The sequence below is a fragment of the Eubalaena glacialis genome, chromosome 15 (genome assembly GCF_028564815.1).
Source record: "Eubalaena glacialis isolate mEubGla1 chromosome 15, mEubGla1.1.hap2.+ XY, whole genome shotgun sequence".
Lineage (NCBI taxonomy): Eukaryota > Metazoa > Chordata > Mammalia > Artiodactyla > Balaenidae > Eubalaena > Eubalaena glacialis.
Window position 1 is genome coordinate 75,424,566 of NC_083730.1, and position 22,537 is coordinate 75,447,102.

Below are 22,537 nucleotides of genomic sequence, written 5' to 3' on the forward strand. Positions count from 1 at the left end.
CTCCCAGAGACTTGTTTCTCATTGGTTCACGGAAGGAGCTGGGCGGGGAAACTCGTGAGGACTTAGTTAGCAACAGCTATTGGCCAACGCTCAAGCCAATTGGTAAAGGGGCTCTCGGTTTACGCGCTCTGATTGGCTGGGCAAAGGAAGAGGCCTTTTCCCCCCGCCGCCCGCGAGCTTGGGGATGGAGTCCCGGAGCGGCTCGGGCTCGGAAGCAGAGGGCCTGTGGCGACAGGTGAGAGGTCAGGGTCCCGGGACAGGGTGGCGCGAAGTCCGAGGCCGAGACCCAGGATGACCCTGGACCGGGCTCCCGGCTTCTCTGGCTTAGTTTCCCCAACTCTGAGAATCCGTCCTGACAAGCCGGCAACCTGGAATCTGACAGACCGGATTTGGAGTTTCGGACAAGCAATAGGTTCCCCCACTCCGAGCCTGAGTTTCCCCCCGTAAGAAACGGGGATCACTGTAGTATATACTTAGCGCATAGTGCGGTTCTGGTCTCACGCTATTGAGGTAAAGCCTTAAATGGGTGGTAGTTTTGCATTATTTATAAAAATCTAAAACGCGCACACGTACGCCCAGCAAGTCACTTTCTAGGACTCTGTCTTGTAGAGATCCTGACTTAAGTGTGCAAAAAAAAAAAGAAAAGGGTATAACAGCTGTTTTCTGCAGCCTGTTTGTAATTGTGAAACGTTAGAAACAGACTAAATGTCCAGGAAAAGGTTCCTTCCGGTCCATGATTTCATTTAAATTTAATAGTAGTAATAATAGGGGACTTCCCTGGTGGCGCAGTGGTTAAGAATCCGCCTGCCAGTGCAGGGGACACGGGTTCAAGCCCTGGCCCAGGAAGATCCCACATGCCGCGGAGCAACTAAGCCCGTGTGCCACAACTACTGAGCCTGCGCTCTAGACCCTGCGAGCCACAACTACTGAAGTCCTTGCGCCTAGAGTCCGTGCTCCGCAACAAGAGAAGCCACTGCAATGAGAAGCCCGCGCAACGCAACGAAGAGTATGCCCCGCTCCCGGAACTAGAGAAAAAGCCCGCGCACAGCAATGAAGACCCAACGCAGCCAAAAATAAATAAATAAATAAATTTATTTTAAAAAAATAGTAGTAATAATAAAAGCTGGAACCAAGAACAGAGCCATTAATAAGTAACTATGGGCTTCCCTGGTGGCGCAGTGGTTGAGAGTCTGCCTGCCAGTGCAGGGGACACGGGTTCGAGCCCTGGCCTGGGAAGATCCCACATGCCGCGGAGCAACTAGGCCCGTGAGCCACAATTACTGAGCCTGCGCATCTGGAGCCTGTGCTCCACAACAAGAGAGGCCACGACAGTGAGAGGCCCGCGCACCGCGATGAAGAGTGGCCCCCACTTGCCGCAACTGGAGAAAGCCCTCGCACAGGAACTAAGACCCAACACAGCCATAAATAAATAAATAAATAAAATAAAATTTAAAAAAAGTAACAGTAATTGAGTGATTATGGTGTGCCAGACCATAAGTGTTTCCCTTGCATTATTTAGTTTAACCTTCTCAAAACCCATTGAGGTAAGTACAGTTACTGTCCCCGTGTAACTTTTGAGGTTCATAGCTATTTGAGTGAGTTAGCTAAGATGACATCACTGGGGAGTGGAAGAGCTGGATTTGAACCCAGATCTATTTGATGTGTCTAGCTGACTGCTACCCTGCACTGCTTTTTTGGGCACATAGCAAATGCTGATGGTAGCTGCCTTTTTTGTTATAATGGTGAGCTTGAACTAGGCATTCTCTAAGTTCTGGGGACCTTCCATCCTCTTTCTGGCTTTCCTTTTCAGGACTCCCAGGAGCCATGTTGTCAGAAGTCCTGCTAGTGTCTGCTCCAGGGAAAGTCATCCTTCATGGAGAGCATGCCGTGGTCCATGGCAAGGTAAAAGGCCCCCTGAGCCTTTGAGGATTAGGAACTGCTTCTCCCTGATGCTAACCTTAAAAGAAGCTGAAAGGAAGCCTTGAGGCATAGCTTGGGAGTACATCAGAGAGGAGATCAGTTTCTCCCCAGCTGGGCAAAGAAAAGACAGGTCTTAGGCCCTCTGAAGGGCATCTCTGGCCCACCCAGTAAGAGAGCAAAAAGATGACATGGAAAGCCCCGTGGGTGGAATGAGGCCACTTAGGAAGTGAGCTTCGGTGGAGAAGAGAAGAGGTTTAAGGACTAAACTCTGGGGAAAATGAATAGGATTCTGCAAAGGAGTCTGAGACATGCATTGTCTCATTTACCTCTTACAACTACCCTCTGACGTTAAACTTTTATTATCCTATTTTGCGGACGTGGAAGCTGGGACTTAGGAGGGGATCGGTAACTTGATCAAGGTCCCGTACACCTCGGTAGAGCTAGGAGTGAACCTAAGTCTGCTTGAACCCAAAGCCATGCTTTTTCCACTCTTTCAAGCTGTCGTTTTTCATATTTTTAACTTATATTTATCTTTGAAAGCATGGTGATTATGGGGAAGCCATTCCTTGGTGTTGAGAACGTGTGAAATTTTACGTGGGGAGGGCAGATATAAGTAGGTATTAACTCCTAATTGATTGGTAGTGGCTGTGCCTAAGCATGTGGGAGAGGGTGCCAACGTTTGATTAGGAGAGGGTGCCAAGGTTGATTAGCAGTGTCTGCCAAGGGCATAGGTGAGAGTGGCCTGTGTGCTAGTATTTGCCCTCTCTTCTCGGCTCATTGACAAGGGCCCCTTTTTCCTAAGACAGGAGCCATGCTTGTTGCCAACCACCCTCAGGCTAACTGCTTGTGTTCTTTATTCTATAGGTAGCACTGGCTGTGGCCTTGAACTTGAGAACATTCCTCCGGCTTCAGCCCCACAGCAATGGGAAAGTGGGCCTCAACTTACCCAACATTGGCATCAAGCGGGCCTGGGATGTGGCCAAGCTTCAGATGCTGGACACCAGCTTTCTGAGTAAGTACAGGGAGCAGGAACCAGGTGCGGGAAGAGCCTGGGCCCTGAAGAGAAGGGGAAGGAGGACAGCTGGGTTGTCATCCCAGGCTGTCCCCTAGGGACCAAAAGCCAGCCACTCTGGGGGTGTTTTCTCTCCTGTCCGCATAAAAATAGCTTCATTTATTTATTAATTTTTTTTTAATTTAAAAGCATAAAATGATGCACTAGGTCTATGTGAGCCGTTGGGACAGGTCATCAAGGCCTACTGTTGAGTGAAAAAACACAAGATGCAAAACAGCATGTATAGATTAAGTATCAGTGGGTATGTAAATGCAAAGAAGAGGCCTGGGAAGATATATATCCACTGACAATGGTGATTAGTTATGTCTTGGAGGGTCCTACAGTCGGGGAGTGGACAAAGGGAGCCTCCCTTCTACAATGTTGTTTTAACAAAGAGAATGTTTTGGTGTTTTGTGTGATTGAAGATCGTTAAAAATAAAAGTAACTTATGTTACTGGAAAATATGGTCAATGCTGAGACGTTGCCAGGAAAAAAAATCCCCAATTATCACTGCCTCCCACTCCACCCCCCCAGGACAGCGCTAAGCATTTTGGTGTTCATCCTTCTGGGTTATTTCCTGTAGACCAGTAGTTTGATTGATTGATTGAGATAGGGAGAGAGCTTGTTTTTTACCCAAAATTGGATCAAGCCACATAAACTTTTTTTTTCTTTTTTCTTCTCTTTTTTTTTCCTTCTTTTTCTTTTTGTTTCTTTCTTTTTCTGTTTTCTTTTTCTTCTTTTTTTTTTTCCATATAAACTCCTTAGAAGCGTGTGGGATTTTTCCCTTCTTCAGTATATTGGGGCTCTCTTCCCATGCCAATAAATAAAGGCCTCCGTGCTCATTTTTGCTAGTGTTGGGACTGTTTTGTCCACTCCTGAGCAGACACGGTTCGTTCATCAGCAGAGTGACTATCTGCAGCAAAGCTGCAGTGTGTTCTTCGCTGTCAGTGTCTCCTGTCTGGGCTGACGCCTCGTCCTTTGGAACAGTGTCTCCCAGCCAGGGTGGGGCAAGTGAGACTCCTCCAGGGGCCTTTTCTTTTTTAAAAATAATTAATTAATTAATTAATTATTTTTTAATTTTTGGCTGCGTTGGGTCCTCGTTACTGCATGTGAGCTTTCTTTAGTTGCGGCGAGCAGGGGCTGCTCCTGATTGCGGTGCGCGGGCTTCTCATTGCAGTGGCTTCTCTTGTTGCGGAGCACGGGCTCTAGGCACTCCGGCTTCAGTAGTTGTGGCACGTGGGCTCAGTAGTTGTGGCTCGTGGGCTCTAGAGCGCAGGCTCAGTAGTTGTGGCGCACGGGCTTAGTTGCTCCGCGGCATGTGGGATCTTCCCGGACCAGGGCTCGAACCCATGTCCCCTGCACTGGCAGGCGGATTATTAACCACTGCGCCACCAGGGAAGCCCCAGGGGCCTTTTCCAGACGGTTCCCTGTCCCCCATGAGAATCAGTCCACAGCTAGTCACTCAGCCACTCCCAAACCCTGCAGGGAGATGAAGGAAGAGTTGAAAACCCACAATTGCAAGCAAGCCTCAGTCCTGCCTTGAGATCCCCGGGGGAGGTTTTTGTTGCTGTTGTTTTAACAGTACAGGTGGCTTCCTGGCCCTGCCCCTCTCCTATGGAGAATCGGTAGTGGTGGTAGGTGACCCGGCGTGTGTATTTGGGTGATTGCAGGGACAGCCTCAGTTCAGAGCCACTACTTTGGAGCAGCCTGGCCCTTGCTCTCCGTGCTACCCCAGGCCACTCAGCCTGGCCGGAAGCGTTCCATGAGAACTGGCTGCTGCTTTTGTATGTCAGTAGCATGGATGGAGCAGCCAGGTGTAGTGGCACACGCCTCAGACCACCTGTCTGAGACTCCCTGTGTGAGCTTGGGAGGGTCACTTACCGCTCTGAGCCTCTGTGAGCAGAGTCGTGATGCCTGGGAGGGCTGCTCTGAGGATCCCGCAAGGTGGGAGGTGGGTGGAGGCTGTGATCTAGAGTGTAGTCCATTCACAAGGGCTCGTTAGGCTACTTCTCCAAGGAGACAAAGGGGATCTGAACCTTTTGGTGTCAAGTTTTCTACTAGGTTGCCAGGGTCTGCCATATTTTTCTTCCAGTGTTTTTTTGTTCCCTCCTAATAGTCCTAAACATATTGAACATTTGGGCATTTATGTGTCCTCGTTTTATGTGCGTGTCCTGTTCTCACTAATTATGTTTTGGGAGAGGGAAATATTGGGGAAATAATACTGCCTTTGGTTTTGATTTTGTACCGTGGAGTTCAGTCCTAGGCCTTTGAGTGATTGTGTGTGCATGTGTGTGTGTGTGCTTGTGTGTGTTTGAAAACTACAATTAAGCCCTTACTATGTGCCAGGAGCGGTGCTAAGGATACTCTGTACCTTATTTAAACAACCCTGGGAGGATGTACTGCTGTTATCTCTGTTTACCAAGGAGGGAAACTGAGGTGCAAATAGCTTAAGTCACCTACTCAGGGTCACAGTAACTGGCACAGTCAGGGCCCAAACCCAAGTCCGCCTGCCTCCCAAGCCTGCAGTCCCCTGACACCCTCGGCTGTAGTGCTCGGACCCTGAGTCCATGTCCATCCAGATGCTGACTCCCGTGACTGCTCGGCCATTTGTATTCTGGTGTCTATAAAAGCCCCGAGGCCCTCTCACCCACCCGCTTGCACTTGTTTGCCCATGTGACAGAGCAAGGTGACGTCACAGCACTCACCCCGGAGCAAGTGGAGAAGCTGAAGGAGGTGGCGGGCTTCCCCGAGGACTGTGCCGACCACGAGCACCTGGCTGTGCTGTCCTTCCTTTACCTGTACCTGTCCGTCTGCCAGAGTCAGAGGTGTGTGCGCGGTCGGGGCAGGGAGTCCGGGTGCAGCCTGCCCCGGAAACTGAGCCAGGGTGGCTGTAGTTTTGGCTGCTGGACGACGCACGGGCTCCTTCCCAGGCTCTGAATAACAACAGCTGTCCTCGCCGCGTGCCAGGAGCCGTGCTAGACCCTATATGTATGGTTTGCTTTCAATATTCATGGCAACCCCACGAGAAGGATGCTCTCCTCATTTTGCACAGGGAGGAACTGGGACCCAGAGAGATAGAGACATTCAGGGCCACACAGCTACTTAGTTAAGTGGTGAGAGCTGGGAAATCAACTTACTTCCCTTCAGTGTCAACGCCTGCCTTTTTAACCCCACACTGCCTCCTCTGGCCTCTTCGATTCAACCAAAGCCAGATTCCATTCTCAGATCCACTGTGTGTCTTCTTCAAGCCATGCCCAGAGAGGCACCCTTGTTCCACATCCCATAGGCTCCAGGGGAACTCCGTGATTAGCAGAGTGAAGCCTGTGTTATGATAAGATGTGGGTTGTCTGCTCTCTCGGGAAAGCTGGCTCCTAGAGGGGGACATTCCTGCTGAGGTGGTACCACATGGTGACAGAGGGCACGGGCTGAGGGCCAGACGGCGTTGGTTCACACCCCAGCGCGACCATTTACTAGCTTGTGTGAGGTTCTTACCCTTCCTGAGCCTCAGCTTCCTCACCTGTAAAATGGGGGTGGTAATAGCACCTCATAGGGTTCCTGTGAAGTTAAATGAGTTCATTTACTTAAAGTGTTTGATTCAGAGCCTGGCACGTAGCTTGATAAATGTTAGCTATTATTATTATCACCTTCCTGAGAGAAACTATCAGAGGATTAGAAACATTATACGTGAAATGGGCCTAGCACTGTAACTGGCACACAGTGCGTGTGCATTGTGATTTGTGGTCCAGGACCCGAAGGGAAAGCCTCGAGGCGCAGCCCTTCACTCGTGCAGCAGGCACTGGCTAAGCGGCCACTGGGCCCGGGCGCTGCGCTGCAGACACATTCAATCGCGTCTTGACACCTGCTGTCCAATGCCAGGGTTTTCACCTTGAGAGGGGCATGTCCCCTTCCGGGGTGAGGGCAGGGGACACATTCCAGAATCTGATGTGGGTGGGGTGGGCATGTGCAGTTTGAAAAGGCAGATTCAGTCTTATAATGTTATATTTGGAAAACGGGAAGAGTGCTTAATGGAAATGATAGAACCTGACGTCTGACGGTTCTCGCTGGGGGGAAGTAGAGGTAAGATGCAGCGATTGGGAACTCTCCGCTGATCCAGAGCAGGCCTGTGTTACATGCAGCTGGGAAACGCTGTCCGGCGGGAGAGGCATCCCATGAACACAGTATCAGCGCCCAGGGGGATCATTTGAGGACGGTCTTGCAGGATGGGTAGGAATTCCCCTGGGGGAGAAAGGGGTGCAGAGCTGTCCTGGGCAGAGGGACCAGCCTGTGCTGAGGGCAGGGCCTTGACAGAGCCTTGCTCGTGTGGGGAGCAGGAAGGAGTTTACAGGAATGGTCGGTGGATCGCGAGGCACTTTTAGGAAGGGCTCCGGTTGGACAACAACATAGTGACTTAAACGATCCTCTACCTATTTTCAAGTTGTCTGATTCACCATGAGTTCCTGCCATCCAACAGGGGTGCCTTTGGGGTTGGGAGATCTCCCTGAGGTCAGAAAACTGGGCCAGACACTTAGAGTCAGGCCCTGCCCGTGTCCAGTCCTGGGTCTGGGCCGCCGGTTCAGCGCTGGCCCCTCACAGCCCTTCAGGAGAGTCATGCTCTGCTGCCTGCTGTGTTTCAGAGCCCTGCCCAACCTGGACGTCACCGTGTGGTCGGAGCTGCCCACCGGGGCCGGCCTCGGCTCCAGTGCCGCCTACTCCGTGTGTTTGGCGGCTGCCCTCCTGACTGCGTGCAAGGAGATCCCAAACCCGCTGAAGGATGGCGAGGCCGCCAGCAGGTAATCAGGCCCTTGCCTCGCTCCTTGTCCTTCCTGGGCTCCGCACCCCGTGCCGAGAGGAGAGAGGTGTCCCTTGGCCACCTTACAGCTGAGGATGCTGGGGGGCAGGGCGGCCACACAGCTAGTGATGGCAGAGCAGGATCTGGACCCAGCGGTCTGAATCCAGAGCCTGAGCTCTTTGCCCCCAACCCCCGACCCCTCCTTGCCTCCTTTGGGTTCAGGTGCCCGTGATTTGGTAGAAAGAGCCTGAGCCCGGATGTAGAGGGCAATGGATCAGAGGAGCCATCGGGCCCCCCTGCCATCGACTCGCTGAGGGACCTTGGCCAGCCTGCTGCCCCCCACCCCACCCTGGGAGCCTCACTCAGTGCCCTTTTCTGTAAATGGCGATACGGATACCCGGCGGGTGTTGCCAGCTGGCACCAAATTGTTATGAAAAGCAGTGTAACGTGCTGAGAAATAAACATAGGAGGAGTGTCCGTCAGGTCAGGGCGTCTCCCCTCCCGTGGGTCCTCGATCCACAAGGTCGCAGCGTCTCCTCCGCGGCTTATTGTAAGTCACTGAGGCTTGTCCAGACAGGGCTGCTGGCGGACTGTTTCTGTTACTTGGGGAAACTTGAGAAACCGGCCCGAGCGCAGATAATGCAGTTTGCCCTGGGAGTTGGGGATGAGGCCCCAGCATCCAGCCTGGCAGCTTCTTGGTGAGGCCTGCCCTGGGCCCTCATGGCTCCGGGGAGCCCTCCCGCTGGGGGGCCTTATGTACCAGCCATGTGGGCCCAGCTGTGCTGTGTCGGGGGCTCTGCTGGCTAAGCCCGGAGGTCGCTTTGGTCCCCGTGGCCACAGCAGGTGTGGGGCTGTTGATGTGATTCCAGGTCCAAATTCCCCAGGGCTGCTCTGAAGGGCTCGTGCGCTGGAGAGGCTGGGGCAGGGTGGGGGCGGGGGGGGGGAGGGGAAAGGGGCCCGAGGAGGTGGCCGTGGGAAGCATCCGCAGGTAATGAGCAGGTAATGATTGCACCTGTGGAGGATGCGAGGCGGCTATTCTCCAGAATGGTTTTCAGGAATCTCAGGTTTGCCAGTTAACTAGCTTCTCTCTGGGGCTCCATTTCCTCATCTGAAAGTGAGGGGCAGCACCTGTGATCCCTTGGGTGGGGGGAGCTTCCAGCCTTGACATGTGCTGATGCCGAGATAAGACAGTGACTCAGGATGGAGGCTTCAAGACAGCCGCTCATTACTGTGTGCTGATCACTGATTCTAGCCGAAAGCAGTGAAGGCCGTGTTGCCCTGGGTGTCCCGAATAGACACCTGCCCACAAGCCGGCCAACTGGCTCTGCCTTTCAAAGGATGTGGGTGGTTGTGTGTGCGTGCGTGCATGTACACGCCTGTGGGTGAGCCAGTGTCCAGTGTGCATGTGGGTGTGGTCTTTCTCGTGCTGCTTCCTTCCACCCAGTTCTCCCACCTCCCCTGAAGACCCATCATTCCTTCTCAGAAGCTGTGAAGAGAGCAGACCCACCCGCCCTGCCCCCTAGCATTTCCCAATCAGAAGGAAGACTTGAGTTTGCAGAGTGGGCCAGGCCCTGGGCTATGTTCAGCTACCCCTTCCCCACCTCGCTGGCTTGCTCGCTCACTTTTCGGTCCTGGAAAGGGCCAGTTCTTGTCCAGTTCCAGGCGTAATACAGGCTGCATGGCCCCGGGCTGGACTGCTCTCCCGCTATGTCTTGCCTCACTGACCCACCTCGTCCCTCAGCCCCTCCATTCAGAACAGGGTGTGCCCCGTCCAGCTGGCATCGCACTTCCCAGAGGCTGTAGTTAAGTTCTGGTGGCTTCCTGACATCTGCTCTGTATTAGACTCCAAGCTGCAAGCAGTTAAGGACCACGTCTGTGTGGGCTTAGTCACAGGCACATAGTAGATGCTCAATAAATATTGGACAAGTGAGTGAGTCTCGTCGGCACCAAAAAGGTCAGTAGTTAACGAGCTCAGGCTTCCATTAGCAGATGCGGTTCTGATGTCGCGGTGAGTGGTACTGTGATCTGAGCCTCGGTGTCCTCTGCTGTAAGAAAGGGGGTGGTAATGGTACCTTCCCTTTTGAGTTATTGTGATTGTGAGGATTACAGATGGTCCATTAGAGAAAGCCTTTAGCGCAGTGCTTGGCCCTGGGTAATCAGTAGCTTTGAGCAGTGTTAACTCACTATGAATCATAGCCTCACAACCACCATGTGAGTCTCAGGTCCCTAAAATCCTCATCTGACAGATGAGGAAAGAGACTCAGAGGGGGTGATTGACTTGCCCAAGGTTCCACAGCAAAGGGGTGGGTGGACCAGGCTTGGAGTGACTCCAGGTGCCGTGATCCCAGGTGGCCTCTTTTTCCGGAGCACATACTCTCCCCTGGGCATTTTACAAAGCACCTGTGTGTTTTTCCATCCCACAAAATCCTCTGTGAGGTAGACATCTTTATCCCTATTTCCCAGATGAGAACACTGAGGGTCGGAGGTGACGCAGTTGCTCAGGGACTCCCAGTGAGTCAGCGGCGGGATGGGGTTCACACCAGCTCCCTGCTTGATTCCCAGCTCAGCTGCACAAGCCCCGGTGGCTTCTGCCGTTTCACGGGGCAGGGGCTCGACAGAAAGGAAACAAGAGCTGAGAGAGAAGGTGGGGCAGTGGGGCTGAGCACTTGCCCTCGTTCGATACTCACATGTTTTGGGTCTGTTCACTTAAACCGTCATTGAGTCCGCATCCCTTCTGGGGAGGCACCGTGGCCGCGGGCTGGGGAGGGATCCAGAGATGACCCACATTCCACACCCCTGCGCTGAGCCTGTGAGGAGGGAGGAGTTACCATCCTACAGAGGAGGAGAGTGAGGCTCAGAGAGGGCAGGCAAGGGGCCCAGAGTCACTCAGCTCGTAAGAGGCAAAAAGCAGGATCCCGTGAATGCAAAGCCTTGGCTCTTTTCGCTGCACCAGGCGAAGAGGCACGCTTTAGGGCGTGCTCTTTAGCCGGAGAGGTTCAGAATTGTTTACTTTTCTCTTCTTTCTGAGTTCGGGGGCCCAAGCCCCTTTGCCTTTCGTCTCCAGCAAGCCCAGCCTGTGACCCCTGCCCTCTGCTGGCCCCAGTCCCCTATTCACCACCATGGACAGTAAAGACGAGTCTCTGTGTCTCCTTCAGGTGGACCGAGGACAACTTGGAACTAATTAACAAGTGGGCCTTCCAGGGGGAGAGGGTGATTCACGGGAACCCCTCCGGAGTGGACAACGCCGTCAGCACCTGGGGTAGGTGCTGCCTCGGGCCTGTGTTCTTTATTTTTATTCTTTTAGAAATTCTTATGACAAGCGTAGCTGCCCAGGCTCTGTGGGTTTGGGATGAGCAGCATCAGTGCGTTCTGAGGAAGACGCCATTTTCCTGGTGGGAGGGGAACGGGGGGCGTCTCAGGGCCTCGCACCTCCTGGATCCGAATCTTGGGGGGTGGGCCTGGGCCTGGGAAGCTACGGTTTCAGTGGGACCCCCAGCCCCAGGGGTCCAGATGGTGAAGCTGCGGAACCATTGCTGTGGGGTCTGCAGACTGCACCAGCTGGGCTCCCCTCCGGTGAGGACGCCTGCTGTGGTCCCACCTCCACCCCATCGCCATGCAGCCCATCGGAGGGAAGCTGGATGCCTGGATGTAAGGGAGGGACCCCAAGTCCTGGGCGCAGAGCGCCTTTGCGCCCTCCTGGGCCTTTGCTGCCTGAAGCTGAGGTGCCTAGTTACGGGGTTGAGTCTAGTTGTGGTGACACTCTACCTCTACCTCAAACCCAGCCCCTTTCCCAAGAGGCACGGATACGGAGCTTTTCCTATGACTCTGACCCACTCTTTCTTCTCTTTAGGAGGAGCGCTCCGATACCAGCAAGGGAAGATTTCATCCTTAAAGAGGTAATTCTGGGGGAGCCGCAGCTTCCACATCTGGCAGGGAAGGGGGGCCCCATTTCTTTGGGAAGGAGGGAGGGGCATGTGTCCCTGGGCGTCCCCTCCCCTGTGTGGTCCCGCAGGGCGTGGGCCGCGAGGAAGCCTGCTCTTTCCTCTCCACTTCAGCTCTTTTTTTTTTGGCTGCGCCACGTGGCTTGTGGGATCTTAGTTCCCTGACCAGGGAGGATTGAACCCGGGCCCTCAGCAGCGAGAGCGCAGAGTCCTAATCACCGGACCGCCAGAGAATTCCCCACTTTAGCTCTTAAATTGCCGAGAGATCAGAGGGGGAGGTCATGTGAGGCTGTGCCATTCCGCTTCCAGGAAGTGGCTGTTTCCCCAGACCTTTGTTCAGTTACCTGTTCATCCGTTCAGTTACCTGTTCGTCCGTCCATTTGTTCAGTAAACAAGAACTGATACCTTCCTCTGTTCCAGATGACACTGCATTAGGGCCTAGGGGTATAAAGATGAATCTCAGACATAGTCCTGGGCAGTTAGGGACAGACATACACACACAAGCCACCAAAAGACAACGTGGGAGTTGCCATAGTGACGGCATCATGGCCGAGCAAGACCGGAGCCTGTGGCAGGCTCGTGGGAGTCTGAGTGGAAGGGACATTTAGCAACTTTCAGCTTGTTTTATATTTCCTTCCGCCCTCCCGCTGGAAGCATTGGAATTATAGACATGCGTATTAAATTCCAACATCCTCTGTTCTGTTTGCACTCAGTGTGGAAACGTCAGGGGCAGGAGTGAAGCCCATGGCCAGCAGGAGCAGGTGCCTCCTGGCTCTTCCCTGAGCCCTCCATCAAGTTGGGGGGGGCAGTGGTTGTCCCAGGGTGCTCTGCTGCCTCGGGGGGCCTTTCCACACTCTCAGGGTCCCAGGGCTCCCTGTCACCTTCTGCAGCCAGGGTGGTCTTCTTGGCAGCTGGACAGCAGGTCCCGGCCCTCTGCCTCTGCCAGCTGGGCCACTCCATTCGGGGCTCAGTGACCTGGCAGGCCATGGTGCGGACTCCTTCTGCCTGCACCTCTGGCATCTTCCCACCCCTGCTCTGTCAGCTTCTGGGAGCCAAGCCTGCCTTTCTGAGGCCCCACATCAGCGTTTCTTTAGCCTTAGCGCTGCGGACATTTGGGGCTGGAGAATTCTTTGCAGTGGGGCCGGTCCTGTGCAGCGTGGGATGTTTAGTAGCATCCCTGGGCTCTGCCCACCGGATGCCCGTAGCACCTCCCCTGTCTCCCAGTGTGACAACCAAAGATAGCTCCAGACATTGCCACCTGTCCCCTGGAGGGCAAGGCCCCCTGGGTGACAACCACTGCTCCACACAAAGGAGGGAGCGGAGCCATTTGGGAGCTCGGGACAGCTTCTTCCGGCTGCTTGTGGAAGCGATGGCAGGGGGGCCTTGTGCCCAGGTGGCGGCTGGCTCTGCCAGGTGGACCGAATCCATGTGCAGTGAGAGCAGGAGTGAGGGCAGGATGCAGAGGTTTGTGGGCCCGGGCCTGCCCTCAGCCCACGGGCTTTTGGAGGAGGCAGTCACGACTGTGATCCTCGGCACACAGGTGTCCTCGGGGTTCTGAGGCTGCTGGGGATGACAGTCATAGTCAGGCTGCAGATCTGGGGAGTCCTTCACGGGTCAGGGGCAGGTCATTCACTCTGTTTCCTGTGAGCCTGTTGTATCCTAAGCCCTGAACTGGGCCCTGGGGACAGAAAATCAATGCAGATGTGGCCGGGCACATGCATGGCCTATGGGGGGAATTAAGAGCTGAGCGCTGGAGGGTTTCCCAGGCACGGGGAGGCGGGGGGAGAGGCCCCAAGGTGTGCACAGTGGCCGGTGGTGGTGGCGGGGTGGTGGCAGATTCTCTGGGGTCCACAGGCTCGAGTTTGAGCCCAGCTCTGCCATTTGCCTGCTGGGGGCCCTTAGGTGAGTTACTTCTCCTGAGGCCTCTGTCTTCTCGTTTATGTAATGGGGATCCGGGGCATGAAATCAGAAACGGTATCTATCAAGTGCTTATTCACTCCTTCCTGACCAAGTTCATTCATCCAGTCTACAAATATCTCTGAACAACTACTGGGTGCTGGGGCCTCAGCAGGGAACCCAAAGTCCCACCTTCACGGAACCCCCACTTTGTGGGAGGGCAGCCCACAGACAGATGTCTCTGTAAGAGCACGGCAGGCCATCCCCACGGCCTTAGGACACATAAAGCAGAGTGAGGGCCGGAACGTGAAGGAGGGAGTTGGACAGGCTGATGGAGGGAAGCCTCTAACCAGACGGCATTTGAGCAGAGCTGCCGAGGCCGGGGCAGGTCCCTGGAGGAGGAGACGCACATGCAAAGGCCCGGAGGCAGGAGTGTTCCTGGCGTGCTTAGCAGCAGCCAGGAGACCAGGGTGGCTGAGTGGAGTGAGCTCCAAGGGAGGGCAGAGATGAGATGAGGCTGAGGACATAGCCAGGCCCAGATCACTTACAGGGCATAGCCCCAGGTGGTGGTCACTGGATGTCATAGGAGCCTGAGTTTTGTGGGGCCCGCAGGGCTAGCAGCAGGCCCGTTTGCAGAGGACTTTATCTGAGAAAGATGAAGATGTGATACCCGAAGTTCTCCCACCCCCATGGATGGTGACACAGAGCGACCGACCTTTGCTGCTGGCTACAGGGCGCTGCGGCGAGCAGATGGCAGATTCTCTGAGAAGCCAGGAGGCCAGACTCCACATTAATCCCGCCAAGGGCTTAAAGAGGAGCCCTTGCACCCCAGACCACGCCTGGTGCTTCTCAATAAAAAAAAAAAAAAAGCATTGTTTGCGGAGAGGATCAAGATGCGACCTCCCAGAATGCTGCCCTTTTGAGGAACGGCTTGTCTTTAAAGGGAAGAGAAAAGCCAAATAGAATGTTCATCGTTTGTAAAGTTAAAAAAAAAAAAGCCGGTCTTCAAGGCTGAGAATCGATATTAATTTCATGGGCTTATGGGCGGTGAGATCAAGCAGGTTTCTGACAGCCTTTTCCAGCCCTGTTGGATTTTACAATCTTGATCTGTGAAAAGAAAAGCGAATAAACGTATCAGGGGCCTGTCCGTCTCCAGCTATCTCTGGCTAGAGCTCATCCAAATTCTCCACGCTCTGTCCCTGGCCTTGGAGCAGTGCTCTGAAAGGCAGGTTGGGATGACAAGAAACAGTGGCTTAAGTCCCCAAAGACAGCCAACCACAAGGACAATTGGGGTTGTGGCTTTAGGAGGGATTAGAAAGCCCAGAGGGCAGATGAGGACAACGGGGTCGTGCTGGAGAGCCGGCTGACCGTGGCCACCCCAGGCCCTCCGTTCTCCTACCTGGGGGTGACTGACTTCCTCTAACCACACCTGGTATCATACCAGGGCCACCGGTCTGGGCACTGTCGAGGCAGGGCAAGAACTGGCTCAGAGCGCTGGGACCCTGACCCTCCCATAAGGCTGCCCTCCCCTCGCGTTCCTGTGCCCACTGGAGCATCCTTCTTCCCCATGCCCCCTCCATGACCCATCCCTGGTCCTGTGGCTTTTTCTTTTTGAATCTCCAGTACCCTCCTCTCCAGCTCCCTGGGGTGGCCCACAGGACAGAACCTCAGCCCCTTCTTGTACCCTTTGAACTTCTAACTCCATGCATGCCAGGCTCTCCATGTGCATGTTCGCTCGAGGTTGAATGAATGAATGAGTGAGTCACAAGCCAAAGGAAAATGTCCGTCCGCCCAGGGGCCAAAGCAGGGATGCAGCTGTAGGCGGTGGTGGGCACCCCGGGGTGGGCGTCAGGAACCCATGCTCTCTGGACCTGTCTCCAGCCTGTCATTGACGTCACCTCCCCGGGTCTCTGCTTCCTGCACTGGGTCAGGGTGGGGCGGAGTACAGGCGGGCCCCCAAGCCCTGACCCAGCTGCCCCGTCCTGGGCTCACCGTGGACCCTCTTCACCCCCCAGGCCGCCAGCTCTGAAGATCCTGCTGATCAACACCAAGGTCCCCCGCAGCACCAAGGCCCTGGTGGCCGGCGTCAGGAGCAGGCTGCTGAAGGTGCCACTGGTCCCACTCCTGGGCGGGTTCCCGGCAGGGCCGCGGCACTCACGTTTGGGTGTCCAAGCCCTCCCTCTGCCTCGTGGGTTAGTGGAGGTGGGTGGGGTGGAGGGGACCTGGGAAGGTGCCGTCCGTCCATACCCCCACCGGGAGGCAGAACAGGGATTGTTAGACGTGCTGGCTTTGCAGTGAGAACCCCCGCTTGGGTCAAGGGTGGCTGGACAAGGCGGGGACCAGGCCAGAAGGAGAGGGGGTTTCCTTAGAGGGTGGGTGTGGGCCCTGGGGACACCTCCTCCCCCTGCCCTGGTGCTGGAGCAGCTGTCCAGTGTCTGCCAGCCCCCAGGCCTCATGGGCCCTCGATCCCTTTCCTTGCAGTTCCCAGAGATCGTGGCCCCCCTCCTGACCTCCATAGACGCCATTTCCCTGGAGTGCGAGCGGGTGCTGGGGGAGATGGCGGCGGCCCCGGCCCCAGAGCACTACCTCGTGCTGGAGGTAAGAGCCCGCCTGCAGGATCGGGGTTCCTCATCCACGGCGCTGTCCCAGGCAGGGACTCCCCATCTGCGCTCAGAATCCCTGGGAGCTAAAACACAGAGGCCGGGCCTGGGCACCCATGTGTGCACCCATGAGCAAGCGTGCCTTCTTTTGAAGCCTCTTCCCAGGTGATTCGGAATAATCAAGTGAACACACAGGCAGCACTGAGGGCGGCGCCTGGCGCGTGCTAAGTACGACGGGCCAGGTTTGGGATCATGCATGTAAGGACACAGTCCTCCATAGGTCCAGGAGCAATTTCTCCCCTGGCCGCTTCTTTCCCGTGATGTTTGCTAAGTGCATCTATTCATGCAGTAACTGTTTCTCACCTGCATGCTGTGGATCAGACATGGTCTAAAATTGTTCTCTCACTGTCAATACTCCAGCCACCACCCTGTGCCTAATTCTAGTGTAGAGGTTGGGACCTCACGCTTTGGATTTCGTCAGGCCCAGGTCTGAATCGTGGCCTCACTGGAGTGTCTTAAGAGTGCAGTGAGGCCCTGTGGGTAACACACAAGCACCATGCCCGATGAGCCACCAGCTCGGCCAGAGGGCCCGGGCTCATTCCCAGACCCGGTCCATCTGGCCCAGTGAATGGACTGCATTAAAAAGCCATCTGGCTTCCCTGCAAGAATCAGAAGATCTGGCAGCCCCAGCTGACATAGCTGTGTGGCAGCGGTCAGCTGGAGGTGCCCAGGGGACCCCCTTGAGAGTGGCCCTGGGGTCTCCATTTCTCCGTAGTCCCCACCACTCCCTAAGTATTACCCACAACTGCTATACTCTTTGCCTGGTGCCTCCCTGTCCCGCTGTAGGCATTTGAGTCTGCAGCCCCTGTAATGAGTGGGAACTGCTACTCTCCCAGGTCTCTTCACAAATGATTCCTCACTTAGTCCTACAACAACCTACCTGTGAAGTGGATAAGTTGCCACCCTTTTACAGATACAAAAACCAAGACCTAAAGAGAATGACTTTCTCTGAGGTTTTCCAACTAGTGAGTGGCCCTGAGCTGGGAGTCACTGACTTATTTGTTTATTCCTTTAGTCAACAATTTTTTTTTTTTTTTTTTTTTTTTTTGGCCTCGTTGCATGGCTTGCGGGATCTTAGTTCCCTGACCAGGGACTGAACCTGGGCCACGACAGTGAAAGTGTCAAGTCCTAACCGCTGGACCGCCAGGGAATTCCCAACAAATTTTTAATGAGTGTCTACTACAGGCCCGGTGCAGGGACTCCATCTAATTCATCTCTGGGCTTTTGCCCTCGTTCCCCCAGCCACCTCCCTCCATTCCCCCAGCCTTTGCCTGCTCATTCTCAATCCCTTTCACGTAGAAAAGAAGGGAACACAGTCTTCCCGAGTAGGAAATGAATAATGATGGAGTGCTGCCTAAAATACACCCTGTTGAGCCCCTGGAGAATGCCTCAGAACAGCACGTCGATTATACATCGTGTATATTTTTGGCTTCGGCAGCCGCTGAAATGTGCCGCTCGCCTCCCGGACAGCTCTGCGCTCAAGCCAGCGAGCTGTTCTCCTGTGTCACAGCCTGTCATCTGATCCTTGACAGATTTTGGATCAGAATGTGACAGGTGTCTGGAACCTGCCTTGGCAACGTGACACCTGGTGCTCAGGCGCAGAGAGAGGCCCCCAGAAGTTTTCCCTCCCATCCAGCCCTCGGGGCCGGTGAAAGGCACCCGAGGCTGCCACCGGGCCATCACGCCTGTCTGCTCGTTTGTCAAAAGTACTGGGGTGTGTGAGGCGGGCTGCGGGGGAGAGGCAGACCCGACCCTGCCCGACGGCTCCAGGCAGGAGAACCAGGTGGGCCTCGGCAGACAGCCCTGTGATTGGCAACCCTTATGGCACACAGGTGCTCCCAGGACCCCGGGGCAGAGCTGCATGCTGTCAAGCTGCACATGGCAAGAAGTGGGTGGCGGGAGGGATGCCAAGGGTGCTCTCAGAGGCGGGGTAGATGCACGCTTCGCATCAGGCAGATCCGGCTTCCCGTGCCAGCTCAGTACCTTACTAGCTCAGTGACCTTAGGCAAATCACTTTCTCCTCTGAGCTTCAGTTTTCCCCTTTGAAAAATGGGGATGATGGTAATGCAACCGTAAAAGTACTAACAGCAGCTGACGTTTGCCAAGCACTTACCCTGTTCCAGGCATCATGTGAAAGATACCTCATTCCATCCTCACAGCAATGAGGCAGATACTCTTACAATCCCTGGTTTACAAGGGGGGAAACTGAGGCTCAGAGTGAAAGACCTCTTCCCAAGACACACGACCAAGAAGTGGCAGAGCTGGGACCCAAACCCAGGCCCCTCTGCCTCCAGATCCCACATTTGTAACTTCCCTGCGGACCAGAGCTCATCCTCAGAGCCTCAGCATCTAGCAGGGTGCCAGCAGCATGTTGAAGGGATTTGCCAGACACCGATGGAGTAAATGAAATGTAAATAGGGAACGCCTGGGCGGTGAGGGTTGTTAGCTTTGTTATTTCATCAACCTGCATCTTGTTTGATCTGCAGGAGGGCAGGAATTTTATTACGCATAATCAAAGAAACCTGAACAAACATTTAGCAATTTCCCCCACTTGTGACATTGTTAGAACTACAAACCTGTTCTTATTCTGAAAATCGGTACCTGAGGGAGCTGTACGATGGCATATTACTTGAGACTTCTTTTCCTGCAAATGACAGAAATCCATCTCAACTAGACTTTAGCAGCAAAGGAATTTATTGGCTTATAACTGAGACGACCAGAGGGGACAGCTTCGGGCATAGCTGGATCCAGGGGCCAAAGATCTAGTCTGAAATCTCTCTCCATCTCTGTTATCTCTGACCATGTTCAGGGAAGATAACTCTGGCGGCCTACCTCTGAAGTCAACCAGTTTTAGCAGCTTCCAAGGGAAGAGGCAGAGTAAACCCTGGGAGGGATCTCATTGGCCCAGCTGGGGTCACAAGCCTGATCAGTCCCCATGGCCAGAGCCTTCTGTGGCCAGGCCTGGGACATGTGCTCACCACCAGCTCCATCCCAGCCCCGTGGGACGTCCTGCAAGAAGGAGAGGTTCTTTTATCAGTGGAGAGGGACAGTGTGCCGGGTAGTCAGAGCCATTTGCGGTCCCAAACCAGCAGCTGTCACGTGGACAGGGCAGGCACAGGACCTCGACCTCAGGCAGGCCAAGCAGGAACAGAGACCTCTCTCCCTCAGGAGCTCATCGACATGAACCAGCACCATCTGAACGCCCTCGGTGTGGGCCATGCCTCGCTGGACCGGCTGTGCCAGGTGACCATGGCCCACGGACTGCACAGCAAGCTCACTGGCGCGGGCGGCGGGGGCTGTGGCATCACGCTTCTCAGGCCAGGTACCCAGGGGATGGGCAGGGTTCCACCTGGGCAGTTCCCTTGGGAGAAAGAAGAGGCCTCTGAATAATCTCAGCTCTGCTATATGGCCTTGGTCAAGTGAATTAACCTCTCTGGGCCTTTGTTGCCACATTGGTAAAATAAGGATGCTGACAATCTAGTTTATGTAAGATTGTTGCCTAGATTCAAGGAGGAAAAATGCATTTAGAGAGGCTGGTGCAGGGCTTGTTCCTACCACCTCCTTACCTGCCAAGCCTCCCACAGGCTTGAGAAATAACCAGGACATTGTCACCACCAACCCTACCAGCCTTGTATCCCCTGCTGTCACCTCTTGATGGGGCCACGATGCGGAATGGCCTTGCTACAAAAGAAAGGGGTCTCTTTCCTCTTAGTCTCTGGGGAAAGAGCAGGGCTGAGGATGAGGAACGGGCTTATAGCAGCAGCCCCTGTGCTGGGGTGGGAGTCACTGCTCCTTTTGGTTTCCTTTCTCTCCGTCTCCCCTTCTTGGCCTCCTCCTCCTTCCTTTTCTTGTCCTGCTTTTCCCCTTTGCTTTGCTGTAAGCCCTCAGTGGCCCACAGAGGCCCCCTCCGCCTCAGTGGGACTCCCAGGCCTCAGGGAGTCACCGTGTCCTAACTTCAGGAGACCTTGACTGTGGGGACCTAGTTCAGGCGGCGATGACGATGGCGAGAGAACATTTCTTGAGCGTGTGTGGTGTACCAGGCGCTGTGCCAGGCTCTCCACCTGCAGTAGCCCATGCCAGCCTCACTGTGACCCTTGAGGGGTAGGTCTCATTATTAGCCCCTTTCCCAGATGAGGAGACTGAGGCTCAGAGAGGGGAAGTCATTTGTCTGAGGCCCCACGGCTGAGCCAAGGCCAGGTCCGTGTGACTCGGGATTCACAACCCTCCCGGGGAGGGTGCCAGGCTCGGCATACCAACAGGAAGACCGGCTCCTGGGCCTGTGCCGTGAGCAGAGACAAACATTCTCCAAGGGAGTGGACGGTTGTCAGGGGTGACCTGCTGCCTTTCCTCCCTACAGATCTGGAGCGGCCAGAGGTGGAGGCCATGAAGCAGGCGCTGACCAGCTGTGGGTTTGACTGCTGGGAAACCAGCATCGGTGCCCCTGGTGTGTCTGTCCACACAGCCGCCTCCCTGGACGCCCCTGTCCGGCAAGCCCTGGATGGCCTCTGAGATGAAACCACCCCACCACAAAGCCCCTTCCCAGATTATTCTGGGCACTGGAGTTGGCCTCTGTGCCGGCCAGTGGGCACCCAGCTCCTGACACTGACTAGGAGGCCCCCAGCCCCTCTGTGACGCCCCTCCCACTGGTCATGCCCCCCAGTCCCCGGAGTGAGTCAGGCGGCCCAGAAGCCATGTCTGTGTTCTACAACATTCTCTTGAGCCGGTGGGCAGTGGGGCCATGTGGAGTCCTCTGAGACTCAAGGGCCTCTTTCCTGTCCTCCCTGAAGTGCCCACAGACCCACAAATTCCCTGGCAGAGCTGCTTGGATCCCAGATGCAGGGGTCTGGTTCCCAGAGCAGCGGGCCTTCTCCCTCCCTCCACCTCTGCTCACCTCCCCCAGGAAGCCTTCCCAGGCTGTTCTCTCCAGCTAGACTGTGGGTGCCCCCAGGGAGTGTCCAGGTGGTGGTCTTTGCCTTCTACCCTGCATCCCGAGGGTTGGCCAAAGGCAGGGTTGATGTGCAGTTTCTTCTGGTCTGAACCCAAGGGGTTTGCAGAAAAGATGGCAAAGGGGGAATAAAAAGATCTTGAGTAAACAGTGCTTCACTCGTGTCCGGAAAGACGGGGGAGGGTCTGGTAGTCTCCAGCTGCCCACACCTTCCTCTCCTGTCCTGTCCCTTCTCCAGCCACTTTGTCAGTGGAAAGAAAGGCTTTGGGTCACTTGGTTGTGTGTCTCGGGGAATGGGGCGGGGTTTCCCCAGATGGCCCTGGCCAGACAGGGACGGATGCCCAGACATTGAGCTCTCAGCCCTTCAGCAGAGCTCCAGCCCGCTTTTCCAAAAAGGGGAATTTTAAGCTTCCTTGCTTCTCAAATCGTGAGTACCCACTAATTTGCAGACTTTTTTAAGAAATGGAAACAAACCTGCTGTAGGTCATGGAATATTCCTTTCATTCTAAAATTGACTGGGGGTGGGAAAGAGACTTGAGCACTGGTAGCCAGTGCCTGGCACCTGCTGGCCCTATTTGAACTTCATATTGCAAGTCAAGGCTCTCTATGAAATGGCAGGATCCATACAAAAGCTCTGGTAGCTAGCACATTGCCACCAGAAGCTCTGGAAGCCCTGGGTCTGCAAGAGGCCGGACAAGAAGTTTGGGGGGCTGAGGCAGGGAGTGCAGGATTTGGTTTAAATGGCTCTGTGCTTCTGCCCTTGACCACTAGGGGGCAGCTGGCTTCTTTCCCAGCATCTTCACGGGGAGGGTGAGTAGGAGCCAGCCTTAGAGCACAGTCTATCTGCCCCCTACACCACGGTTCTCTCTCCAGGTTCTGCCTGGGGTCACTGCCAGGAATCTGAGGGCGATAAGAAGAACATCTGCCCCAGCTTAACACGTGAAAATGGCCCTAGCATCACTGATAGGGGTTGCCTGCCTCTGCCCTAAAAAACAAATAATGCGTAAAATGATAATACTGAGGGCTTACCATGTGTGGGGCACTGTTCCTCAGTCACCTCTTTTCATCTACCCCAATCTTGGAGAATAATTGTCAGTCTCAGTCCCATTTTACAGATCGGGAAACTGAAGCTCAGAGAGATTGAGTAACTCGTCCAAGGCCACACAGCTAATCAGCATCCAAGGCAGGATTCCAACTCAAATGGTCTGACTCCAGCCCCCGCCCTCAGCGCCTATGTGCTTCTGCCTGGACACAGGTTTGTTGTGATTCTTGCTGTTTTCCACGCTCGGGCTCCTGATTTCCTCCGGACTCTGATGTACGTGGTCAGAGTGGGGC

At 54.8% G+C, this 22,537-nt stretch overlaps 1 protein-coding gene across 1 annotated transcript; it reads left to right on the forward strand.

The window, feature by feature from the left end:
* The first annotated feature begins 162 nt into the window (after positions 1-162).
* On the forward strand, positions 163-21,350 carry MVK (mevalonate kinase). Its single transcript, XM_061169305.1, is given in 13 exon segments — positions 163-235; positions 1,811-1,902; positions 2,785-2,932; positions 5,652-5,796; positions 7,606-7,761; positions 10,916-11,019; positions 11,611-11,656; positions 15,613-15,703; positions 16,079-16,195; positions 19,426-19,579; positions 20,615-20,712; positions 20,714-20,775; positions 20,777-21,350. Coding segments are annotated over 12 exon segments (1,290 nt in total). The 5' UTR covers positions 163-235; positions 1,811-1,824; the 3' UTR covers positions 20,868-21,350.
* The last annotated feature ends 1,187 nt before the right edge of the window (positions 21,351-22,537 follow it).